Below are 23,642 nucleotides of genomic sequence, written 5' to 3'. Positions count from 1 at the left end.
ACAGAGCTGTGATGGGGACAGGGATAAACAGAGCAGTGTTAGGGGACAGGGATAAACAGAGCTGTGTTAGGGGACAGGGATAAACAGAGCTGTGTTAGGGGACAGGGATAAACAGAGCTGTGATGGGGACAGGGATAAACAGAGCTTTGATGGGGACATGGATAAACAGAGCTGTGATGGGGACAGGGACAGGGATAAACAGAGCTGTGATGGAGACAGGGATAAACAGAGCTGTGATGGGGACATGGATAAACAGAGCTGTGATGGGGACAGGGACAGGGATAAACAGAGCTGTGATGGAGACAGGGATAAACAGAGCTTTGATGGGGACAGGGATAAACAGAGCTGTGATGGGGACAGGGATAAACAGAGCTGTGATGGGGACAGGGATAAACAGAGCTGTGATGGGGACATGGATAAACAGAGCTGTGATGGGGACAGGGATAAACAGAGCTGTGATGGGGACATGGATAAACAGAGCTGTGATGGAGACAGGGATAAACAGAGCTTTGATGGGGACATGGATAAACAGAGCTGTGATGGAGACAGGGATAAACAGAGCTGTGTTAGGGGACAGGGATAAACAGAGCTTTGATGGGGACAGTGATAAACAGAGCTGTGATGGGGACAGTGATAAACAGAGCTGTGATGGGGACAGGGATAAACAGAGCAGTGTTAGGGGACAGGGATAAACAGAGCTGTGTTAGGGGACAGGGATAAACAGAGCTGTGTTAGGGGACAGGGATAAACAGAGCTGTGATGGGGACAGGGATAAACAGAGCTTTGATGGGGACATGGATAAACAGAGCTGTGATGGGGACAGGGACAGGGATAAACAGAGCTGTGATGGAGACAGGGATAAACAGAGCTGTGATGGGGACATGGATAAACAGAGCTGTGATGGGGACAGGGACAGGGATAAACAGAGCTGTGATGGAGACAGGGATAAACAGAGCTGTGATGGAGACAGGGATAAACAGAGCTGTGTTAGGGGACAGGGATAAACAGAGCTGTGTTAGGGGACAGGGATAAACAGAGCTTTGATGGGGACAGTGATAAACAGAGCTGTGATGGGGACAGTGATAAACAGAGCTGTGATGGGGACAGGGATAAACAGAGCAGTGTTAGGGGACAGGGATAAACAGAGCTGTGTTAGGGGACAGGGATAAACAGAGCTGTGTTAGGGGACAGGGATAAACAGAGCTGTGATGGGGACAGGGATAAACAGAGCTTTGATGGGGACATGGATAAACAGAGATGTGATGGGGACAGGGACAGGGATAAACAGAGCTGTGATGGAGACAGGGATAAACAGAGCTGTGATGGGGACATGGATAAACAGAGCTGTGATGGGGACAGGGACAGGGATAAACAGAGCTGTGATGGAGACAGGGATAAACAGAGCTGTGATGGGGACAGGGATAAACAGAGCTGTGATGGGGACAGGGATAAACAGAGCTGTGATGGGGACAGGGACAGGGATAAACAGAGCTGTGATGGGGACCGGTATAAACAGAGCTGTGTTAGGGGACAGGGTTAAACAGAGCTGTGATATTGAAAATATCTAAATTGGTCCAAAATGACTTTTTAATGACCTGTTACCAAGTTGTTTACGGTTTCTCTTCCTTTTAGTTTTCCACACGGATCAATGTGTCTGTGAATTCCTAAAAGCTATCCATGGATTGTTCCAGAAGGTTGTGTTTTTAGGGAGTAATATTGGTTGTTGTAGAATACGTTTAATATTCTTCCATGCTTTTTAATAGTGATGTTAATTATGAATTTGTTCTGGGGAAGAGCTCATCTTCAATATGTTCCCATTGTTTTGTCTTTAGTGCATTGAACTATATGTCACAAGTAGAAGCCCTGGAATAGTGAGTTGATACACTTCCAAGTCTGGAAGGTTGAAACCACCCTCAGACTATGGGAGACATAAAACTTTTTATTCTGAGTTTTATTGGCCCATATAAAGACTTATGACCGAGTCTACTTTTGTTTAAAGGAACGTCTTCAAGTGAGGTAATTGGTATTACTGAAATTAAATACGGCACTGAACTCTACTCCTCTCTACTGTACTTTACTGAACTCTACTCCTCTACTGTACTGTACTGAACTCTACTGAACTCTACTCCTCTCTACTGTTCTGTACTTTACTTTACTGGACTCTACTCCTCTCTAATGTTCTGTACTTTACTTGAACTCTACTCCTCTCTACTGTACTTTACTGAACTCTACTCCTCTCTACCGTACTGTACTGAACTCTACTCCTCTCTACTGTACTGTACTGAACTCTTCTCCTCTCTACTGTACTGAACTCTACTCCTCTCTACAGTTCTGTTCTGTACTGTACTGAACTCTACTCCTCTCTACTGTACTTTACTGAACTCTACTCCTCTCTACTGTACTGAACTCTACTCCTCTCTACTGTTCTGTTCTGTACTGTACTGAACTCTACCCCTCTCTACTGTTCTGTACTGAACTCTACTCCTCTCTCCTGTTCTGTTCTGTACTCTACTGAACTCTACTCCTCTCTACTGTTCTGTTCTGTACTTTACTGAACTCTACTCCTCTCTACTGTTCTGTACTCTACTGAACTCTACTCCTCTCTACTGTTCTTTTCTATACTCTACTGAACTCTACTCCTCGCTACTGTTCTGTACTCTACTGAACTCTACTCCTCTCTACTGTTCTGTTCTGTACTCGACTGAACTCTACTCCTCTCTACTGTTCTGTTCTGTACTTTACTGAACTCTTCTCCTCTCTACTGTTCTGTACTCTACTGAACTCTACTCCTCTCTACTGTTCTGTTCTGTACTTTACTGAACTCTACTCCTCTCTACTGTACTGTTCTGTACTGTACTGAACTCTACTCCTCTCTACTGTTCTGTAATTTGATGTTGAAACTTGTGAAACAGACGTCTATGATTGGTTCGGATTTGGTCCTATGTGGACCAACCAAATTTGTTCTTGTTTTTGGGGCAGAACTCATTAAAATAATAGCCAGTGTGTTGTTTAATACCCAAATATGCAACGGAGGATATTGTATATTTGTACCTTTTTGTTGACCTATTTAGGATACATCACTATGAAGAGAATGACATTCATATCCAGCGTTATGTATTTCTATGTAGTACAGATCCCATGATGAAATTCTGTTACCGGGTGGAAATCTACAACACTTAATGTAAACTTGGTTCAATAACCAAAATAGATTGTTTTTCAAAGTCATTGTGTCATGTCGTAGCTGACACCCCATTCTTTCTGAAGACATCGATGAATCTTCATTTGGAGCAGATATTCTAGACTTTTTGGAAGGCAAAAAAAACGAAGAGATTTTAGCGAAATTCTCGTACCAAACTTTGCATTTGCACAGTTCTTCCAGTCAACATGGTTTTGTAAAATGTTCTGTGTAAATTTGTTAAAAATAGTCTTTGTGCATAGAGTTGTATGGTTCGTTAAACGTTGAAATCAATGGTTTATGTTTGGAATACATTTTAAGTGAGAAATCTTGAGTCTCAACGCAATTCCATTAACATGGAATTGCCCATAACCCAAACTATACCAACAGTAGCTAGCTGTTCTCCAGCTCTGGTCTTGACTGTGATCAGGGAGAGATTTTAAGTAGTTCCACACCCGTTAATCCAGATTAAGCCTTCATCCAGATAGCCAATCCAGCCTAGATGAGATCAGGTGACCTAATATTCTCTAGATCAGGTTAAATTCATCGTTAGAACCATTGCGCTAAATGATTCATTTAGCCTTAAGTTGCTTTTGGGAAACTGTGCACTGATCTCCATCTTGTCTGTGATTGGCTGTGGAGAACTTCATCCTTGGTAGGTCCAGGCAGATATACAGATATTTACAATGTCTGGAGAATGTCTTCAGTATGTCAAGGACCACATCAATATGCTATAGATGGGTTGCAGTGCTGTTTTTAAGATCAGGGAGGATGATTTATTTTTGTTTAATTAGCATGGCCTTATTTCTATTACAGCATATCGGTGCATCACTACCAGAGACCGAGAGAGACACAGAGACTGTTGACGTCATGTAAACTATATATCCTCTCCAGTGTTTATTGAAACATAAATACATTTGCACAATGAGCACATGTTGATTCTCAAATACATTGATACAGTGGTTGGTTAGCTAGCTAGTGAATTGGAGCCATATTAGCATAGACATGGTAACAGTCAGAACACCTCAAGACAAGGTATCAAGAACCAGATGAAACTAGCTCAAATGAGCCACTTACGATTCCCCACAGTTTCTTGTCAATATTGCTAACTATCTGGCCGTCCAGAATCACAACAAGCAAACAGACTTCTGCCCCATTGAAATTCCTGCATCGTTTTCCTGACGTTGTCAGCTAATCTGTATGTAGGACCAATGATCATCTGTACGGGCCTGTGTAGAGGGAGTTTCTAGATGGAACTCACCCAAATGCTTCAGGGTGAAACAATGGAGGGAGAGGCATGCCCCGAAATAAAGAAAGGTAAACATCATTAATCTGTGTTCATGTTGCAGTGATTCAAATAGCTCTATAGTTCACCATTTAAAGTCCTGATGTCACCATGGTGAGATGGGCTTTAGGCCACGTCCCGGCTAGGCCTATCCCTCGATCCACCCTACATGCTCTCAGCTTTTTTTCTCCTTTTTCTATATTTCTCTCTTAACTCTGTCAGTCTGCATTCCTGAGCTGTGATAGGATGACTCAGGTGTGTGTTGAGTCAGCGCTCATCGCCCCGAACGGAATTGCCTCAATAGATCAGTGAGAGGTATGTACAGTGATTGTGTTGTTCCTACCCTCGCTCCTTTCTGTTCGGTCTCTGTATCTCAGCCCTGATATGTGTTGTGTTATTCCCTGTTGGTAGAGTAGAACTCTCACAGAGAATGATGACAGGGTTAACTGGTTTTCTGATGATGTCATCTCTACAGGCCCAGAGTTGTCACTCTGTTCTCTCTGTAGCGGTATTCTCTCCTTTTCAACACAAGATGTGGTCAGTGCAGAATCCATATACTTATTTTTTGAGCGCTAGATGGCCTTAGCTAGTGCTAGATGGCGTTAGCTAGCGCTAGGTGGCGTCAGCTAGCGCTAGGTGGCGTCAGCTAGTGCTAGATGGCGTTAGCTAGCGCTAGGTGGCGTCAGCTAGCGCTAGGTGGCGTCAGCTAGCGCTAGATGGCCTTAGCTAGCGCTAGATGGCCTTAGCTAGCGCTAGATGGCGTCAGCTAGCGCTAGGTGGCGTCAGCTAGCGCTAGGTGGCGTTAGCGCACGCTAGGTGGCATTCCCTGCACCAAAACCTAAATCGCAGTATGGATTCGCAATACATATAGAGTCGTGAGAATCGCAATACATATTGTACCGGCACCTAAGTATCCTGATAGTATCGTGAGGTCCCTGGCAATTCCCAGCCCTTGTCTCCTCTCCTCCGCTCCTCTAAATGGATTGTAAACATGGAGTTGCCTGTGTTCTCTGTCCTGTCAGACCCCATTCTCTCCTGTTGTGCTGCTCAGTGTTATGTGTCAGCAGGCTCCACAAAGACCTAGGGGATCCCTGGCTGTTAGTGATGTTTTCCTAGACTCTTTTGCATCCTGGATTAGGCCTTTCTCTTTTCCAGACAAGCACCTACATGGACACCTTTCTCACCGATACAGATAGGTTTGTACAGAAACAGCCCCTAGCCTCTGCCCCTTAAATCCTAGGGAGAAGGACAGAAAGACTGATCGGGTCTGAGAGGGAGGGTGACCCACCCGTCCTTCCCTCCACCCCTCTCTCTGTCTCTTCCTCCTCTGCCATTTACCACATTAGTTTACCTCTAGTACACCTGTCCAAGCCTTCCCATCTGTAAGGTTCTATGGTCAGGCGCCAAGGGTTTATTTGGGACAGGATAGATCAATTCTAAAGCCTCAACCTCCAGCATCCTGTAGGGCAGGGCTATTCAACTGGTGGCCCACGGGCCATATCTGTCCCATTTGATCAATTTAGAAATGTCCCTTTGGTCAATTCTGAACAATTTTTTTTCACCAAAATTTTAAGGAATTATAGAAATATTAGGACATGCAGTGTCAGAGTCCAGAATAAATACTGAACAAAAATATAAACGCAACATGCAAAATGTAATCGATTTTACTGAGTTACTGTTCATTTAAGGAATTCAGTCAAATTAAATATATTCATTAGGCCCTAATCTATGGATTTCACATGACTGGAAATACAGATATGCATCTATTGGTCACAGACACCTTAAAATGTAGGGGCGTGGATCAGGTATTTTTGTGCGTTCAAATTGGCATCGATAAAATGCAATTGTGTTGGTTGTCCGTAGCTTATGCCTGCCCATACCATAACCCCACTGCCACCATGGGGCACTCTGTTCACAACGTTGACATCAGCAAACCTTTCACCCACACGCCATACACGTGGTCTTCGGTTGTGAGACCGGTAGGACATAATACAAATTCTCTAAAACAACATTTGAGGCGGCTTATGGTAGAGAAATTAACATTACATTTGCTGGCAACCGCTCTGGTGGACATTCCTGCAGTCAACATGCCAATTTCTCACTCCCTCAAAACTTGAGACATCTGTGGCACTGTGTTGTGTGACATCTGCACATTTTAGAGTGGCCTTTTATTGTCCCCAGAACAAGGTGCACCTGTGTAATGATCATGCTGTTTTCATCAGCTTCTTCATATGCCACACCTGTCAGGTGGATGGATTATTTTGGCAAATGAGAAATGCTCACGAACAGGGATATAAAAAATGTGTGCACAAAATTTGAGAGAAATAAACATTTTTTGTGTGAATATGGAACATTTCTGGGATCTTTTATTTCAGCTCATGAAACATGGGACCAACACTTTACATGTTGCATTTATATTTTTGTTCAGTGTAAATACACTGTAAATGTATATGATGGTGTGTATGGACAGTGTATGAATAGAAAAGGTGTGTACAGCAGTAGTTATATAGCCTTGACTAGAATACAGTATTTACATATGAAGTGGGTAAAACAGTAGGTAAACATTATTAAAGTGACCAGTGTTCAATGACTCTATGTACATTGGGCAGCAGTCTGTAAGGTGCGGGGTAGAGTGCCAGGTGGTAGCCGGCTAGTAACAGTGACTAATTCAGGGCAGGGTACTGGGCGGAGGCCGGCTGATGATAACTGTTTAACAGTCTGATGGCCTGGAGATAGAAGCTGTGCTTCAGTCTCTCGGTCCCAGGCTTTGATGCACCTGTACTGTCTCCACCTTCTAGATGGTAGTGGGGTGAACAGGTCGTGGCTCGGGTGACCTCGTGTCCTTGATGATCTTCTTGCCCTTCCTTTTGACACCAGGTGGGCAGGCAGTGTTTCCCCGGTGACTCACCACCCTCTGTAGAGCCCGGACGGTGATTCAGGTCGACAGGATGCTCTCAATGGTGCATCTGTAGTAGTTCCTGAGGGTCTTAGGGGCCAAGCCAAACTTCTTCAGCCTCCTTGTGTTGAAGAGGCACAATGATGCACCTTCTTCACCACACTGTCTGTGTGTGGACCATTTTCAGGTTGTCAGTGATGTGCGTCTGGCCTCATTACCATTTTAACAATGGAAGTTAATATTATCTTTAAATTATTCAATGTATATACATTTATTTATTTATTTTATTTAACTAGGCAAGTCAGTTAAGAACAAAATCTTATTTTCAATGACGGCCTAGGAACAGTGGGTTAACTGCCTGTTCAGGGGCAGAACAACAGATTTGTACCTTGTCAGCTCGGGGGTTTGAACTTGCAACCTTCCGGTTACTAGTCCAACGCTCTAACCACTAGGCTACCCTGCCACCCCACATGTGTGGTTTGGATAAAGTGTAAAGGTCCATGCATGGCTATCTACCAGTTTAGGTGTTCCTGACCTTTGTTGTTTGCTACCGAGTTGGTTGTTCAGGTTTAAACCAGGTGTGGTGTGTTAGATAATTAGCATGTAGTTCAGCCTTGCGTTCAGTCTCCCTCAGTAGTAGTTCTTATCATCTTCTATTTGTTGTAGCTCTGTCTTTTAAACTAAGTTGTACATGAATCATGTTCTATTTGATGTAGCTCTGTCTTTTTAACTAAATTGTACATGACGAAATATGGTGATTTTTAAACTAATGAATGCAATTAACGAATCATGTTTTCCACAGTTGTTACCTGGTCTAATTAACAAAGTAAAGTTATTCTAATTAGATGCTGCTTCTCATTGGTTAATAAGTGTGGGCGGGGTTGTGGATCAAAGGGGATAAATGTTTTCCTTTTCTTTCAGCTGAGATTTGAACAGCATTTTACAATGTGCTCCACAGACAGTTGATTTAGGCTGTTCTGGTTGACAATATTTAGTCCCAGTGAGGAGGCTGTTCTGGTTGACAATATTTAGTCCCAGTAAGGAGGCTGTTCTGGTTGACAATATTTAGTCCCAGTAAGGAGGCTGTTCTGGTTGACAATATTTAGTCCCAGTGAGGAGGCTGTTCTGGTAGACAATATTTAGTCCCAGTAAGGGAGTTGGGCTCTGTTTAGAGCTGGGAAAGGGGATAATCCCCTAGTTATGCTGTTTACCAGTTAGGCCCAGACTTAGATGCAGTAGGAACCCTTTTGAGATGCTGAGTTTTAGTCTCGTCATCTTTTTGTAAGTTTTCATGTCCTGAATGTTGCTGCTATGGGACTGTTTGAGACAAGCCTTGTATCCTGAAACCCATTGTCTGTAATAAATTCAGGTATTATTTTTGTACAATTGTGGGTCCACTTCATTCCAACCTATCACCTCCCTTGGCTTCTCTGGGTCCATTACATTCCAACATATCACCTCCCTTGGCTTCTCTGGGTCCACTACATTCCAACCTATCACCTCCCTTGGCTTCTCTGGGTCCACTACATTCCAACCTATCACCTCCCTTGGCTTCTCTGGGTCCACTACATTCCAACCTATCACCTCCCTTGGCTTCTCTGGGTCCACTACATTCCAACCTATCACCTCCCTTGGCTTCTCTGGGTCCACTACATTCCAACCTATCACCTCCCTTGGCTTCTATGGGTCCACTTCATTCCAACCTATCACCTCCCTTGGCTTTTCTGGGTCCACTACATTCCAACCTATCACTTCCCTTGGCTTTTCTGGGTCCACTACATTCCAACCTATCACCTCCCTTGGCTTCTCTGGGTCCACTACATTCCAACCTATCACCTCCCTTGGCTTCTCTGGGTCCACTACATTCCAACCTATCACCTCCCTTGGCTTCTCTGGGTCCACTACATTCCAACCTATCACCTCCCTTGGCTTCTCTGGGTCCACTTCATTCCAACCTATCACCTCCCTTGGCTTTTCTGGGTCCACTACATTCCAACCTATCACCTCCCTTGGCTTCTCTGGGTCCACTACATTCCAACCTATCACCTCCCTTGGCTTCTCTGGGTCCACTTCATTCCAACCTATCACCTCCCTTGGCTTCTCTGGGTCCACTACATTCCAACCTATCACCTCCCTTGGCTTCTCTGGGTCCACTTCATTCCAACCTATCACCTCCCTTGGCTTTTCTGGGTCCACTACATTCCAACCTATCACCTCCCTTGGCTTCTCTGGGTCCACTACATTCCAACCTATCACCTCCCTTGGCTTCTCTGGGTCCACTACATTCCAACCTATCACTTCCCTTGGCTTCTCTGGGTCCACTACATTCCAACCTATCACCTCCCTTGGCTTCTCTGGGTCCACTACATTCCAACCTATCACCTCCCTTGGCTTCTCTGGGTCCACTACATTCCAACCTATCACCTCCCTTGGCTTCTCTGGGTCCACTACATTCCAACCTATCACTTCCCTTGGCTTTTCTGGGTCCACTACATTCCAACCTATCACCTCCCTTGGCTTCTCTGGGTCCACTACATTCCAACCTATCACTTCCCTTGGCTTCTCTGGGTCCACTACATTCCAACCTATCACCTCCCTTGGCTTCTCTGGGTCCACTTCATTCCAACCTATCACCTCCCTTGCTTTTCTGGGTCCACTACATTCCAACCTATCACCTCCCTTGGCTTCTCTGGGTCCACTTCATTCCAACCTATCACCTCCCTTGGCTTCTCTGGGTCCACTACATTCCAACCTATCACCTCCCTTGGCTTCTCTGGGTCCACTTCATTCCAACCTATCACCTCCCTTGGCTTTTCTGGGTCCACTACATTCCAACCTATCACCTCCCTTGGCTTCTCTGGGTCCACTACATTCCAACCTATCACCTCCCTTGGCTTCTCTGGGTCCACTACATTCCAACCTATCACTTCCCTTGGCTTCTCTGGGTCCACTACATTCCAACCTATCACTTCCCTTGGCTTCTCTGGGTCCACTACATTCCAACCTATCACCTCCCTTGGCTTCTCTGGGTCCACTACATTCCAACCTATCACTTCCCTTGGCTTCTCTGGGTCCACTACATTCCAACCTATCACCTCCCTTGGCTTCTCTGGGTCCACTACATTCCAACCTATCACCTCCCTTGGCTTCTCTGGGTCCACTACATTCCAACCTATCACCTCCCTTGGCTTCTCTGGGTCCACTACATTCCAACCTATCACCTCCCTTGGCTTCTCTGGGTCCACTACATTCCAACCTATCACCTCCCTTGGCTTCTCTGGGTCCACTACATTCCAACCTATCACCTCCCTTGGCTTCTCTGGGTCCACTACATTCCAACCTATCACTTCCCTTGGCTTTTCTGGGTCCACTACATGCATGCTGAGGAACTTTAAGCTTTTCACCCTCTCCACTCATGTGGACGGGGACGTGATGTCTCCTGAAGTCCTCGGTCAGCTCCTTCATTTTGTTGACATTAAGGGAGAGGTTATTTTCCTGGCACCTCTCCACCAGGGCCCTCACCACCACCCTGTAGTCTGTCTCGTCATTGTTGGTAATCAGGCCTACCTCTGTTACCTGCAAACTTGATGATTGAGTTGGACATGCGCATGGCCACGTAGTCATGGGTGAACAGGGAGTGCAGAAGGGGGCTGAGCACACACCCTTGTGGGGTGATGATCAGTGTGGTGGAGGTGTTGTTGCCTACCTGCAACACCTGGAGTCGGCCCTTCAGGAAGTCCATGACTCTGTTGCACAGGGCGTGGTTCAGACCCAAGGCCCCCGAGCTTAGTGATGAAATTGGAAGGCACTATGGTGTTGAAGGCAGAGCTGTAGTCGATGAACAGCATTCTTACGTAGGTATTCTTCTTGTCCAGATGGGAAAGGCAGTGCGATTGCTACATCCATGGATCTGTTGGGGCGGGATGTAAATTGTTGTGGGTCTAGGGCAGGGGTGGCGAACTCATTCCATGGTGGGCCAAGTGTCTGTGTGTTTTATTTTTTTTTTTACATGTTTTTTTTTAAATTACCTAAAAAAAAACAGGTGAGGGGAGTTCCATACTAATTAGTGACTTTAATTCTATCAAGTACAAGGGTGGAGCAAAAACCTGCAGACATTCGGTCCTCCATGGAATGAGTTTGACACGTGGTCTAAGGTGTCAGGTAAGATGGAGGTGATATGATCCTTGACTTGTCTCTCAAAGCACTTCATGATGACAGGACTGAGTGCTACGTGGCGATAGACATTTAGGGCAGGTACTTTCACTTTCTTGGGTACAGGAACAATGGTGGGCAGACAGTCCTCTTGGGCAGACGGTCCTCGTGGGCGGTGGTGGCCCACGTCGGTGGCACTGTGTTTTCCTAGAAGCGGGTGAAGGTGTTTAGCTTTATCCGAGAGCAAGGCGTTGGTGCCGGCGACTTGGCTGGTTTTCGCCTTTATAGTCTGTGATTTTCTGGAGTCCCTGCCACATGCAGTGCCTAAGTATTCAACCCCTTTGTTATGGTAAGCCTACATCCTTAACTAGAAGTCACATAATAAGTTCTATGGACTCACTTTGTGTGCAATGACAGCATTTAACATGCTTTTTGAATGACTACCTCGTCTGTACCCCACACATACAATTATCTGTAAGATCCCTCAGTCGAGCAGTGAATATCAAACACCGATTCAACCACAGGGAGGTTTTCCAATGCCTTGCACAGAAGGGCACCTATTGGTAAATGCGTCAAAAAACCAGAAGGAGACATTGAATCTTGAATTGCGAATAGTGAAGTTATTAATTACACTTTGGAAACCTGTACAGAATATTTAAAAAATCCAAAACATGCATCTTTTTAGTTGTTGCAAACTAAAGTAAAACTGCAAAAAAATGTGTCAAACAAATGAACTTAATGCTGAAAAGAAAGTGTTAAGTTCGGAACAAATCCAACATAACACATTACTGATTACCACTCCTCATATTTTCAAGCATTGTGGTGGCTGCATCATGTTGTGGGTATGCTTGTCACTGGAAAGGACTTGGGAGTCTTTTAGGATAAAAATAAACGGAATGGAGCTAGGCACATGCAACACCTTGTTCAGTGTGCTTTCCACCAGACACTGGGAGATTAAATCACCTTTCAGCTGGACAATAACCTGAAACACAAGGCCAAATATACACTGGAGTATCTTACCAAGATGACATTGAATGTTCCTGAGTGGCCTAGTTACAGTTTTGACCATGGAAAGACTTGAAAATGGCTGTCTAGCAATGATCAACCACCAACTTGACAGAGCTCAAAGAACTTTTTAAATAATGATGTGCAAATATTGTACAATCCAGGTGTGCAAAACTCTTAGACTTAACCAGAAAGACTCACAGCTCTAATCACTGCCAAAGGTTATTCTAACATGTGTTGACTCAGTGGCATGAATTCTTATGAACATTAGATATTTAAGTATTTTGTTTTTTAATACATTTGCAAAAATGTCTAAAAACATGTTTTCACTTTTTGTTATTGTGTGTACATTTTTGAATACAGGATGTAACTAAATGTGGAATAAGTCTGGGGGTATGAATGAGTTAATAAACACCATGGATTCAGTTATGGCCATCATAGCATCAAGATCTACTTTTACGTAAGGAAGTTGGGTTTGCTAAGCAAGGATAATAATGCTGTCAAGAGAGAAGCCTTCGTGAGCTTAAGGGAGAGCTGGTTGCCTCCACAAGAAAGCCAACAAATATCTAGCGAAAATGCTTGTTGAGGAGTTCAGATGTTTTGTTTTGTGTGATATAAGGAAAAGGAATCCCATGTAAAAAATGTCTGGCCCGCTGTAAATGACCTTTTTCAAATCTGGCCCTGTAAGTAGATAGTTGGATAGCTGTGCTGACTTCCTGTCAGCTGACTGCTTCCGAGTAGCCGGACAGGAAATGCTGGTGTCTGTGGGTAACTGAACTGGAAGAGGAAGAGAAGCGTCATTGGAATTCTCCTTTGTTTTCCTTGTATGACCTAACTAGAGGTCGACCGATTAATCGGAATGGCCGATTTCATTAGGGCCGATTTTCAAGTTTTCATAACAATTGGTAATCTGCATTTTTGGGCACCGATCATGGCCGATTACATTGCACTCCACGAGGAGACTGTGTGGCAGGCTGACTACCTGTTATGTGAGTGTAGCAAGGAGCCAAGGTAAGGTGCTAGCTAGCATTAAACTTATCTTGTAAAAAACAATCAATATTAACATAATCACTAGTTAACCACACATGGTTGATGATAATACTAGTTTATTTAGCTTGTTCTGCGTTGCGTATAATCGATGCAGTGCCTGTTAATTTAGCATTGGATCACAGCCTACTTCGCCAAACAGATGATTTAACAAGCGCTTTCACGAAAAAAGCACTGTCGTTGCACCAATGTCTACCTACCCATAAACATCAACTTCTTTCTTTAAATCAATACACAAGTTTATATTTTTTAAACCTGCATATTTAGTTAATATTGCCTGCTGACATGAATTTATTTTAACTAGGGAAATTGTGTCACTTCCCTTGAGTTCTGTGCAACAGAGTCAGGGTATATGCAGCAGTATGGTCTGCCTGGCTCGTTGTGAACAATGTGAAGACCATTTCTTCTTAACGAAGATCACCAACTTCGCCAAACGGGGGATGATTTAACAAAAAAGCACAATCGTTGCACGAATGTACCTAACCATAAACATCAATGCCTTTCTTAAAATCAATACACAGAAGTATATACTTTTTAAACCTGCATATTTAGTTCAAATGAATTAATGTTAGCAGGCAATATTAACTCGTGAAAGTGTGTAACTTCTCTTGTACGCAGAGTCAGGGTGTATGCAACAGTTTGGGCCGCCTTGCTCGTTGCGAACTAATTTGCCAGAATTTTACGTAGTTATGACAACATTGAAGGTTGTGCAATGTAACAGCAATATTTAGACTTATGGATGCCACCCGTTAGATAAAATACGGAACGGTTCCGAATTTCACTAAATAAATAAACCTAAGGCCTTAATGACCTAAGGCTCGTATTTCTGTGTGTTATTATATTAGAATTAAGTCTATGATTTGATAGAGCAGTCTGACTGAGCGGTGGTTGGCAGCAGCAGGCTCGTAAGCATTCATTCAAACAGCATTTTACTGCGTTTGCCAGCAGCTCTTTGCAATGCTTGAAGCGCTGTTTATGACTTCAAGCCTATCAACTCCCGAGATTCGGCTGGCAATACTAAAGTACCTATTAGAACGTCCAATAGTCAAAGGTATTTGAAATACAAATTGTGTTGAGAGAAATAGTCCTATAATAACTACAACCTAAAACTACTTACCTGGGAATATTGAAGACTCATGTGAAAAGGAACCAACAGCTTTCATATGTTCTCATGTTCTGAGCAAGGAACTTAAACGTTAGCTTTCTTACATAGCACATATTGCACTTTTACTTTCTTCTCCAACACTTTGTTTTTGCATTATTTAAACCAAATTGAACATGTTTCATTATTTATGTGAGACTAAATTGCCTTTATTGATGTATTATATTAAAATAAATGTTCATTGTTCATTCAGTATTGTTGTACTTGTCATAATTACAGATATATATATATATATATATATATATATATATATATATATATATATATATATATATATAAAAATCGGCCTATTAATCGGTATCGGCTTATTTTGGTCCACCGATAATCGATATCGGTATTGAAAAATCATAATCGGTCGACCTCTAGACCTAACTCACGTGCCCTGTCCTTTTCTCTGCACTTTCCCACGACTTTTCTCTTCCTCAGTGTTGAGGAAGAGGGCCACGTCCCAACTCTACAGCTACGCAGAGACCCCAGGGCCACGTCCCAACTCTACAGCTACGCAGAGACCCCAGGGCCACGTCCCAACTCTACAGCTACGCAGAGACCCCAGGGCCACGTCACAATTCTACAGCTACGCAGAGACCCCAGGGCTACGTCCCAACTCTACTGCTACAGAACACCATTGTAAATACAACCCATATTTATGCTTATTTATTTTCCCTTGTGTACTTTAACCATTTGTACATTGTTACAACACTGTATATATATAAATGACATTTGTAATGTCTTTATTTAAAAAAAACTTCTGTATGTGTAATGTTTACTGTTAATTTTTATTTTTTATTTCACTTTTGTATATTATCTACCTCACTTGTTTTGGCAATGTTAACGCATGTTTCCCATGCCAATAAAGCCCCTTGAATTGAATTGAATTTGAATTGATAAAGAGAGGAGCAGCTGCTCAGTTCCTCATTGGTCAGCAGGTTAACAGGGTTTCTCCTGTTGCCCTTAAGAGTCACACACAGAGACATGCTGTTAACGGGTTGGAAAGGTGCTATGCTTGTTATTACATACACCTTTCTTCACACACACCACTACTTGCCCTTCACCTGTGGAGGCAGGCTGGCTGGCTGGCTGGCTGGCTGGCTGACTGGCTGGCTGGCTGGCTGGCTTTCTTCTCAGTAAATTCAAATAATGTCCATGTTAGTAGAACACACACAGTGTTTTCTACGTTTTTTCCTGTTAATCGTAATTGATCTGTATAGTAGACCAGTCTGCCATGCGTTCTCCTGACCACTGTAACCACTACAATGGCTGCTGGCTTGTTCATGTCGGTTAATGTTGTGTTTGAGTTTGGCAGCGGTTCTTTTACGGGTTACATTATCCTGCTGTAGCTGGGGAGAACAAGGGGATTTTTATTCAACCTTTATTTAACCTTTTATTTAACTAGGCAAGTCAGTTAAAAAAACTAATTCTTATTTACAATGACTGCCTACTCCGGAGTTGTAGAGTTAGGAAGTGGCGCTGTGGTCTCTGTAGCTGTAGAGTTGGGAAGTGGCCCTGGGGTCTCTGTAGCTGTAGAGTTGGGAAGTGGCCCTGGGGTTTCTGTAGCTGTAGAGTTGGGACGTGGCCCTGGGGTCTCTGTAGCTGTAGAGTTGGGACGTGGCCCTGGGGTCTCTGTAGCTGTAGAGTTGGGACGTGGCCCTGTGGTCTCTGTGTAGCTGTAGAGTTGGGAAGTGGCCCTGGGGTCTCTGTAGCTGTAGAGTTGGGAAGTGGCCCTGGGGTTTCTGTAGCTGTAGAGTTGGGACGTGGCCCTGGGGTCTCTGTAGCTGTAGAGTTGGGACGTGGCCCTGGGGTCTCTGTAGCTGTAGAGTTGGGACGTGGCCCTGGGGTCTCTGTGTAGCTGTAGAGTTGGGAAGTGGCCCTGGGGTCTCTGTAGCAGTAGAGTTGGGACGTGGCCCTGGGGTTTCTGTAGCTGTAGAGTTGGGACGTGGCCCTGGGGTCTCTGTGTAGCTGTAGAGTTGGGAAGTGGCCCTGGGGTCTCTGTAGCAGTAGAGTTGGGACGTGGCCCTGGGGTCTCTGTAGCTGTAGAGTTGGGACGTGGCCCTGTGGTCTCTGTAGCTGTAGAGTTGGGACGTGGCCCTGGGGTCTCTGTGTAGCTGTAGAGTTGGGACGTGGCCCTGGGGTCTCTGTGTAGCTGTAGAGTTGGGACGTGGCCCTGGGGTCTCTGTGTAGCTGTAGAGTTGGGACGTGGCCCTGGGGTCTCTGTAGCTGTAGAGTTGGGACGTGGCCCTGGAGTCTCTGTAGCAGTAGAGTTGGGAAGTGGCCCTGTGGTCTCTGTAGCTGTAGAGTTGGGACGTGGCCCTGGGGTCTCTGTAGCTGTAGAGTTGGGACGTGGCCCTGGGGTCTCTGTAGCTGTAGAGTTGGGACGTGGCCCTGGGGTCTCTGTAGCTGTAGAGTTGGGACGTGGCCCTGGGGTCTCTGTAGCTGTAGAGTTGGGACGTGGCCCTGGGGTCTAAATATGGGTTGTGTTTACAATGGTGTTTGTTCTTCACTGGTGTTTGTTCTTCACTGGTTGCCCTTTTCTTGTGGCAACAGGTCACAAATCTTGCTGCTGTGATGGCACACTGTGGAATTTCACCCAGTAGATATGGGAGTTTATCAAAATTGGGTTTGTTTTCAAATTCTTTGTGGATCTGTGTAATCTGAGGGAAATATGTCTCTCTAATATGGTCATACATTGGGCAGGAGGTTAGGAAGTGCAGCTCAGTTCCCACCTCATTTTGTGGGCAGTGTGCACATAGCCTGTCTTCTCTTGAGAGCCATGTCTGCCTACGGCGGCCTTTCTCAATAGCAAGGCTATGCTCACTGAGTCTGCACATAGTCAAAGCTTTCCTTAAGTTTGAGTCAGTCACAGTGGTCAGGTATTCTGCCACTGTGTACTCTCTCTTTACCTCTCTCTCTTTACCTCTCTCTCTTTACCTCTCTCTTTTACCTCTCTCTCTTTACCTCTCTCTCTTTACCTCTCTCTCTCTCTCTTTATCTCTCTCTCTCTCTTTACCTCTCTCTCTCTCTCTTTACCTCTCTCTCTCTCTTTACCTCTCTCCCTCTCTCTTTACCTTTCTCTCTTTACCTTTCTCTCTTTACCTTTCTCTCTTTACCTCTTTCTCTCTTTACCTTTCTCTCTTTACCTCTTTCTCTCTTTACCTTTCTCTCTTTACCTTTCTCTCTTTACCTTTCTCTTTACCTCTTTCTCTCTTTACCTTTCTCTCTTTACCTCTCTCTTTACCTCTCTCTCTCTTAACCTCTCTCTCTCTTTACCTCACTCTTTACCTTTGTCTCTTTACCTCTCTCTCTTTCTCTCTTTACCTCTCTCTTTACCTCTTTCTCTCTTTACCTTTCTCTCTTTACCTTTCTATCTTTCTCTCTTTACCTCTCTCTCTCTTAACCTCTCTCTCTGGGGTGAGCAGCGCTCTGCCCTCCCTTCATTATTAATGAGAGGACGTTTTGCTCAGTGTGTTTGTGCGCTTGGACACTAGTGTGGGTGTGTGTGTTTTGCAGATGACTGCGAGCCGGCCAGCTGAGTAGAGGAACGGGAGCCGCCCCCTCTGCCACCTGCAGCCATGAATGGTAAGACCACTGCTTCATTACTCTGTGTGTGTGTGTCTGTGTGTGTTTGTCTGTGTGTGTGTGTTCAATCATTTTCCCGCTCTCCCTCAATGGCACATTCAGCTGTATTATCATTATGAGTCTCTCCCCTCCAGACTGTCCTCGCTGCAGGAGCAGGTTATAGTTCACTGTGCTGTTCACTGCAGCACCACTCTGTCTCTCACTATCCAGCTCCTGTATCTACTGTACCAGAGTCAGTTCTACTGCTGTATCTACTGTACCAGAGTCATTTCTACTGCTGTATCTACTGTACCAGAGTCAGTTCTACTGCTGTATCTACTGTACCAGAGTCAGTTCTACTGCTGTATCTACTGTCTACTGTACCTGAGTCAGTTCTACTGCTGTATCTACTGTACCAGAGTCATTTCTACTGCTGTATCTACTGTACCAGAGTCATTTCTACTGCTGTATCTACTGTACCAGAGTCTGTTCTACTGCTGTATCTACTGTACCAGAGTCTGTTCTACTGCTGTATCTACTGTACCAGAGTCTGTTCTACTGCTGTATCTACTGTACCAGAGTCAGTTCTACTGCTGTATCTACTGTACCAGAGTCTGTTCTACTGCTGTATCTACTGTACCAGAGTCTGTTCTACTGCTGTATCTACTGTACCAGAGTCTGTTCTACTACTGTATCTACTGTACCAGAGTCTGTTCTACTGCTGTATCTACTGTACCAGAGTCTGTTCTACTGCTGTATCTACTGTACCAGAGTCTGTTCTACTGCTGTATCTACTGTACCAGAGTCAGTTCTACTGCTGTATCTACTGTACCAGAGTCTGTTCTACTGCTGTATCTACTGTACCAGAGTCTGTTCTACTGCTGTATCTACTGTACCAGAGTCTGTTCTACTGCTGTATCTACTGTACCAGAGTCTGTTCTACTGCTGTATCTACTGTACCAGAGTCTGTTCTACTGCTGTATCTACTGTACCAGAGTCTGTTCTACTGCTGTATCTACTGTACCAGAGTCAGTTCTACTGCTGTATCTACTGTACCAGAGTCAGTTCTACTGCTGTATCTACTGTACCAGAGTCTGTTCTACTGCTGTATCTACTGTACCAGAGTCTGTTCTACTGCTGTATCTACTGTACCAGAGTCAGTTCTACTGCTGTATCTACTGTACCAGAGTCTGTTCTACTGCTGTATCTACTGTACCAGAGTCTGTTCTACTGCTGTATCTACTGTACCAGAGTCTGTTCTACTGCTGTATCTACTGTACCAGAGTCAGTTCTACTGCTGTATCTACTGTACCAGAGTCAGTTCTACTGCTGTATCTACTGTACCAGAGTCAGTTCTACTGCTGTATCTACTGTACCTGAGTCTGTTCTACTGCTGTATCTACTGTACCAGAGTCTGTTCTACTGCTGTATCCACTGTACCTGCATTGTCGGAACTAGAAGCACAAGCATTTCGCTACACTCGCATTAACATCTGCTAACCATGTGTATGTGACAATTTTTTTTTGATTTGATACCAGAGTCTGTTCTACTGCTGTATCTAACTCTACGTCCCTCCCTGATACTGTTCTGTTGTATCTAACTCTACGTCCCTCCCTGATACTGTTCTGTTGTATCTAACTCTATGTCCCTCCCTGATACTGTTCTGTTGTATCTAACTCTACGTCCCTCCCTGATACTGTTCTGTTGTATCTAACTCTACGTCCCTCCCTGATGCTATTCTCGTGTTATCTAACTCTACGTACCTCTGTTATGTGGTTCTCCCTGTTCAGTCTGAACAATGTGAAATTAGCCTGGATTAACAGGGCGAAACCCTACTGAGAAGACAGATCAGTCCCAGCACAAACATACTCCTACCTACTGGATCAATGGATTCAAGTAATATTGTCCTGTACTGTAATGTAAGCCCCGTGTCCACTTTCAGTAAGCCCCGTGTCCACTTTCAGTAAGCCCCGTGTCCACTTTCAGTAAGCCCCGTGTCCACTTTCAGTAAGCCCCGTGTCCACTTTCAGTAAGCCCCGTGTCCACTTTCAGTAAGCCCCGTGTCCACTTTCAGTAAGCCCCGTGTCCACTTTCAGTAAGCCCCGTGTCCACTTTCAGTAAGCCCCGTGTCCACTTTCAGTAAGCCCCGTGTCCACTTTCAGTAAGCCCCGTGTCCACTTTCAGTAAGCCCCGTGTCCACTTTCAGTAAGCCCCGTGTCCACTTTCAGTAAGCCCCGTGTCCACTTTCAGTAAGCCCCGTGTCCACTTTCAGTAAGCCCCGTGTCCACTTTCAGCAAGCCCCGTGTCCACTTTCAGTAAGCCCCGTGTCCACTTTCAGTAAGCCCCGTGTCCACTTTCAGTAAGCCCCGTGTCCACTTTCAGTAAGCCCCGTGTCCACTTTCAGTAAGCCCCGTGTCCACTTTCAGTAAGCCCCGTGTCCACTTTCAGTAAGTCCCGTGTCCACTTTCAGTAAGTCCCGTGTCCACTTTCAGTAAGCCCCGTGTCCACTTTCAGTAAGCCCCGTGTCCACTTTCAGTAAGTCCCGTGTCCACTTTCAGTAAGCCCCGTGTCCACTTTCAGTAAGCCCCTGGGAGGGTGGCTCAGTTGGTACTGTGTGGCGCCAGAGTTGTGGGTTAATTCCCACGAGGGACCAGTATGAAAATGTATGCACTCACTACTGAAAATCTCTCTCACTCACTACTGTAAACCTCTCTCACTCACTACTGTAAATCTCTCTCACTCACTACTGTAAATCTCTCTGACTCACTACTGAAAATCTCTCTCACTCACTACTGTAAATCTCTCTCACTCACTACTGAAAATCTCTCTCACTCACTACTGTAAATCTCTCTCACTCACTACTGTAAATCTCTCACTCACTACTGTAAATCTCTGGATAAAAGTGTCTGCTAAATTACTAAAGCGACAGATGACAGACCTGTTTGCCTTGTCCTGACAGACGTGTAGGCCTGACCGACGTGTAGGCCTGACAGGCGTGTAGGCCTGACAGACGTGTAGGCCTGACAGACGTGTAGGCCTGACAGACGTGTAGGCCTGACAGACGTGTAGGCCTGACAGACGTGTAGGCCTCACAGACGTGTAGGCCTGACAGACGTGTAGGCCTGACAGACGTGTAGGCCTGACAGACGTGTAGGCCTGACAGATAGTTTGACACCCTCTCTCCGTCGCCAGGTGACCTCCGTGTGTGGGCTATCTCTCCAGAAGAGAGGAACAAACATGATAAACAGTTTGACACCCTCTCTCCCACCATGGGCTACGTCTCAGGTACCAAGACACTGCATGTGTCCGCACCAACATTTTACTACGTTTTCTCCCCCATCTCTCCATACTGTGATGTCTTTTCTGTTGTCTCTCTCGTTCTCTCTCTCTCGTTCTCTCGCTCTCTCTCGCTCTCTCTCGTTCTCTCTCGTTCTCTCTCGTTCTCTCTCTCTCTCGTTCTCTCTCTCTCTTGTTCTCTCTCTCTCTTGTTCTCTCTCTCTTGTTCTCTCTCTCTCGTTCTCTCTCTCGTTCTCTCTCTCTCGTTCTCTCTCTCTCGTTCTCTCTCTCTCGTTCTCTCTCTCTCGTTCTCTCTCTCTCGTTCTCTCTCTCTCGTTCTCTCTCGTTCTCTCTCTCGTTCTCTCTCTCGTTCTCTCTCTCTCGTTCTCTCTCTCTCGTTCTCTCTCTCGTTCTCTCTCTCTCGTTCTCTCTCTTGCTCTCTCTCTTGCTCTCTCTCTCTCGTTCTCTCTCTCTTGCTCTCTTGCTCTCTCGTTCTCTCTCTCTCTCGCTCTCTCGTTCTCTCTTGTTCTCTCTCTCCAGGGGAGCGGGCCAGGAAGTTCTTCTTGCAGTCGGGTCTTCCCCCCTCGGTTCTTGCAGAGATATGGTACACACAGACACAGACACACACACACAGACACACGCACACAGACAGACAGACAGACAGGCAGACAGACAGACAGTAATAGGAATTTCCAGGTGACTAAGGAGAGCAGTCGTTGATAAGGTCATTTAAGAACATTTTACAAGTTGCTCAACAGAGAATTATAATATTATCAACCTTAATCCTTAACAGTCTAAGCTGGAGGGAGGGAGGAGGGGGTAATTTAGCCATTTGATTTTGATTAAACATTTGATTTGATTTATTAGGATTTCCATTAGCCAATGGCGACAGCTCGTCTTACTGTGGTCCGACATTACAGACAAAACCATTGAATTTGGCCTTACTGCTATTAGAACATAGAAATGCATTGGATACCAGATTCATACATGGAAAAACAGATGGTCAAAAATATATCAGAGAATAAAGTTTGATTTAAAGTGTCTGTCCTGTATCTGAGAGATATAAGAAAGACCAGGGTTATTATTATTATTATTTGTTTATTTAATTTATTTTGGCGATAAACTACTTCCATATACAGTCTCTTCAAAGTATTCACACCCCTTGACTTTACATTTAGTTACTTCCTGAATATAGAATGGATTACATTGTCACTGACCAGTAATGGATTACATTGTCACTGACAGTAATAGATTACATTGTCACTGGCCAGTAATGGATTACATTGTCACTGGCCAGTAATGGATTACATTGTCACTGGCCAGTAATGGATTACATTGTCACTGACCAGTAATGGATTACACTGTCACTGGTCACTAATAGATTACGTTGTCACTGGTCACTAATGGATTACTTTGTCACTGGTCACTAATAGATTACATTGTCACTGACCAGTAATGGATTACACTGTCACTGGTCACTAATAGATTACATTGTCACTGGTCACTAATAGATTACATTGTCACACACAATACCCAGTAATGTCAAAGTGGAATTATGTTTTTCAAAACTTTTACAAATGAATACAAAATGAAAAGCTAAAATGTCTTGAGTCAACAGTTATTCAATCCCTTTGTTATTGCCTAAATAAGTGAATGGGTAAAATGTGCTTAACAAGTCACTCTGTGTGCAGTAATAGTGTTGAGCATGATTTTTGAATGACTACCTCATCTCGGTACTCCACACATCTGTAGGGTCCCTCAGTCGAGCAGTGAATTTCAAACACAGATTCAACCACAAAGACCAGGGAGGTTTTCCATTGCCTCACAAAGAAGGGCACCTGTTGGTAGATACAGATTTTTTTTAAAGCAGACATTGAATATCCCTTTGAGCATAGTGACATTATTAATTACACTTTGGATGGTGTATCAATACACCCAGCCACTACAAAGATACAGGCGTCCTTCCTAACTCAGTTGCCGGAGAGGAAGGAAACCACTTAGGGATTTCACCATGAAGCCAATGGTGACATTAAAACAGAGTTTAATGGCTGTGACAGGAGAAAACTGAGGATGGATCAACAACATTGTAGTC

At 44.6% G+C, this 23,642-nt stretch overlaps 1 protein-coding gene across 5 annotated transcripts in view; it reads left to right on the top strand.

Annotated features, from left to right (window-relative positions):
• Positions 1 to 23,642, top strand: part of LOC135525533 (intersectin-2-like) — an 82,892-nt gene that overhangs the window by 2,064 nt on the left and 57,186 nt on the right. For 4 of the 5 annotated variants that reach the window (XM_064953206.1, XM_064953204.1, XM_064953207.1 and 1 more), the window contains exons 2-5: positions 15,149 to 15,349; positions 18,227 to 18,295; positions 21,467 to 21,559; positions 22,091 to 22,154. In XM_064953206.1, coding sequence (XP_064809278.1) covers positions 18,289 to 18,295; positions 21,467 to 21,559; positions 22,091 to 22,154 — 164 coding nt within the window. In that variant the 5' untranslated portion in view covers positions 15,149 to 15,349; positions 18,227 to 18,288. The remainder of the gene's footprint in view (positions 1 to 15,148; positions 15,350 to 18,226; positions 18,296 to 21,466; positions 21,560 to 22,090; positions 22,155 to 23,642) is intronic. The other variant, XM_064953205.1, reaches the window with a different exon arrangement.

The sequence above is a fragment of the Oncorhynchus masou genome, chromosome 32, assembly GCF_036934945.1.
Source record: "Oncorhynchus masou masou isolate Uvic2021 chromosome 32, UVic_Omas_1.1, whole genome shotgun sequence".
Taxonomy (NCBI): Eukaryota; Metazoa; Chordata; class Actinopteri; order Salmoniformes; family Salmonidae; genus Oncorhynchus; species Oncorhynchus masou.
The sequence above is the reverse complement of the archived record's forward strand: the minus strand, read 5'-3'. Positions and strand labels throughout refer to the sequence as shown.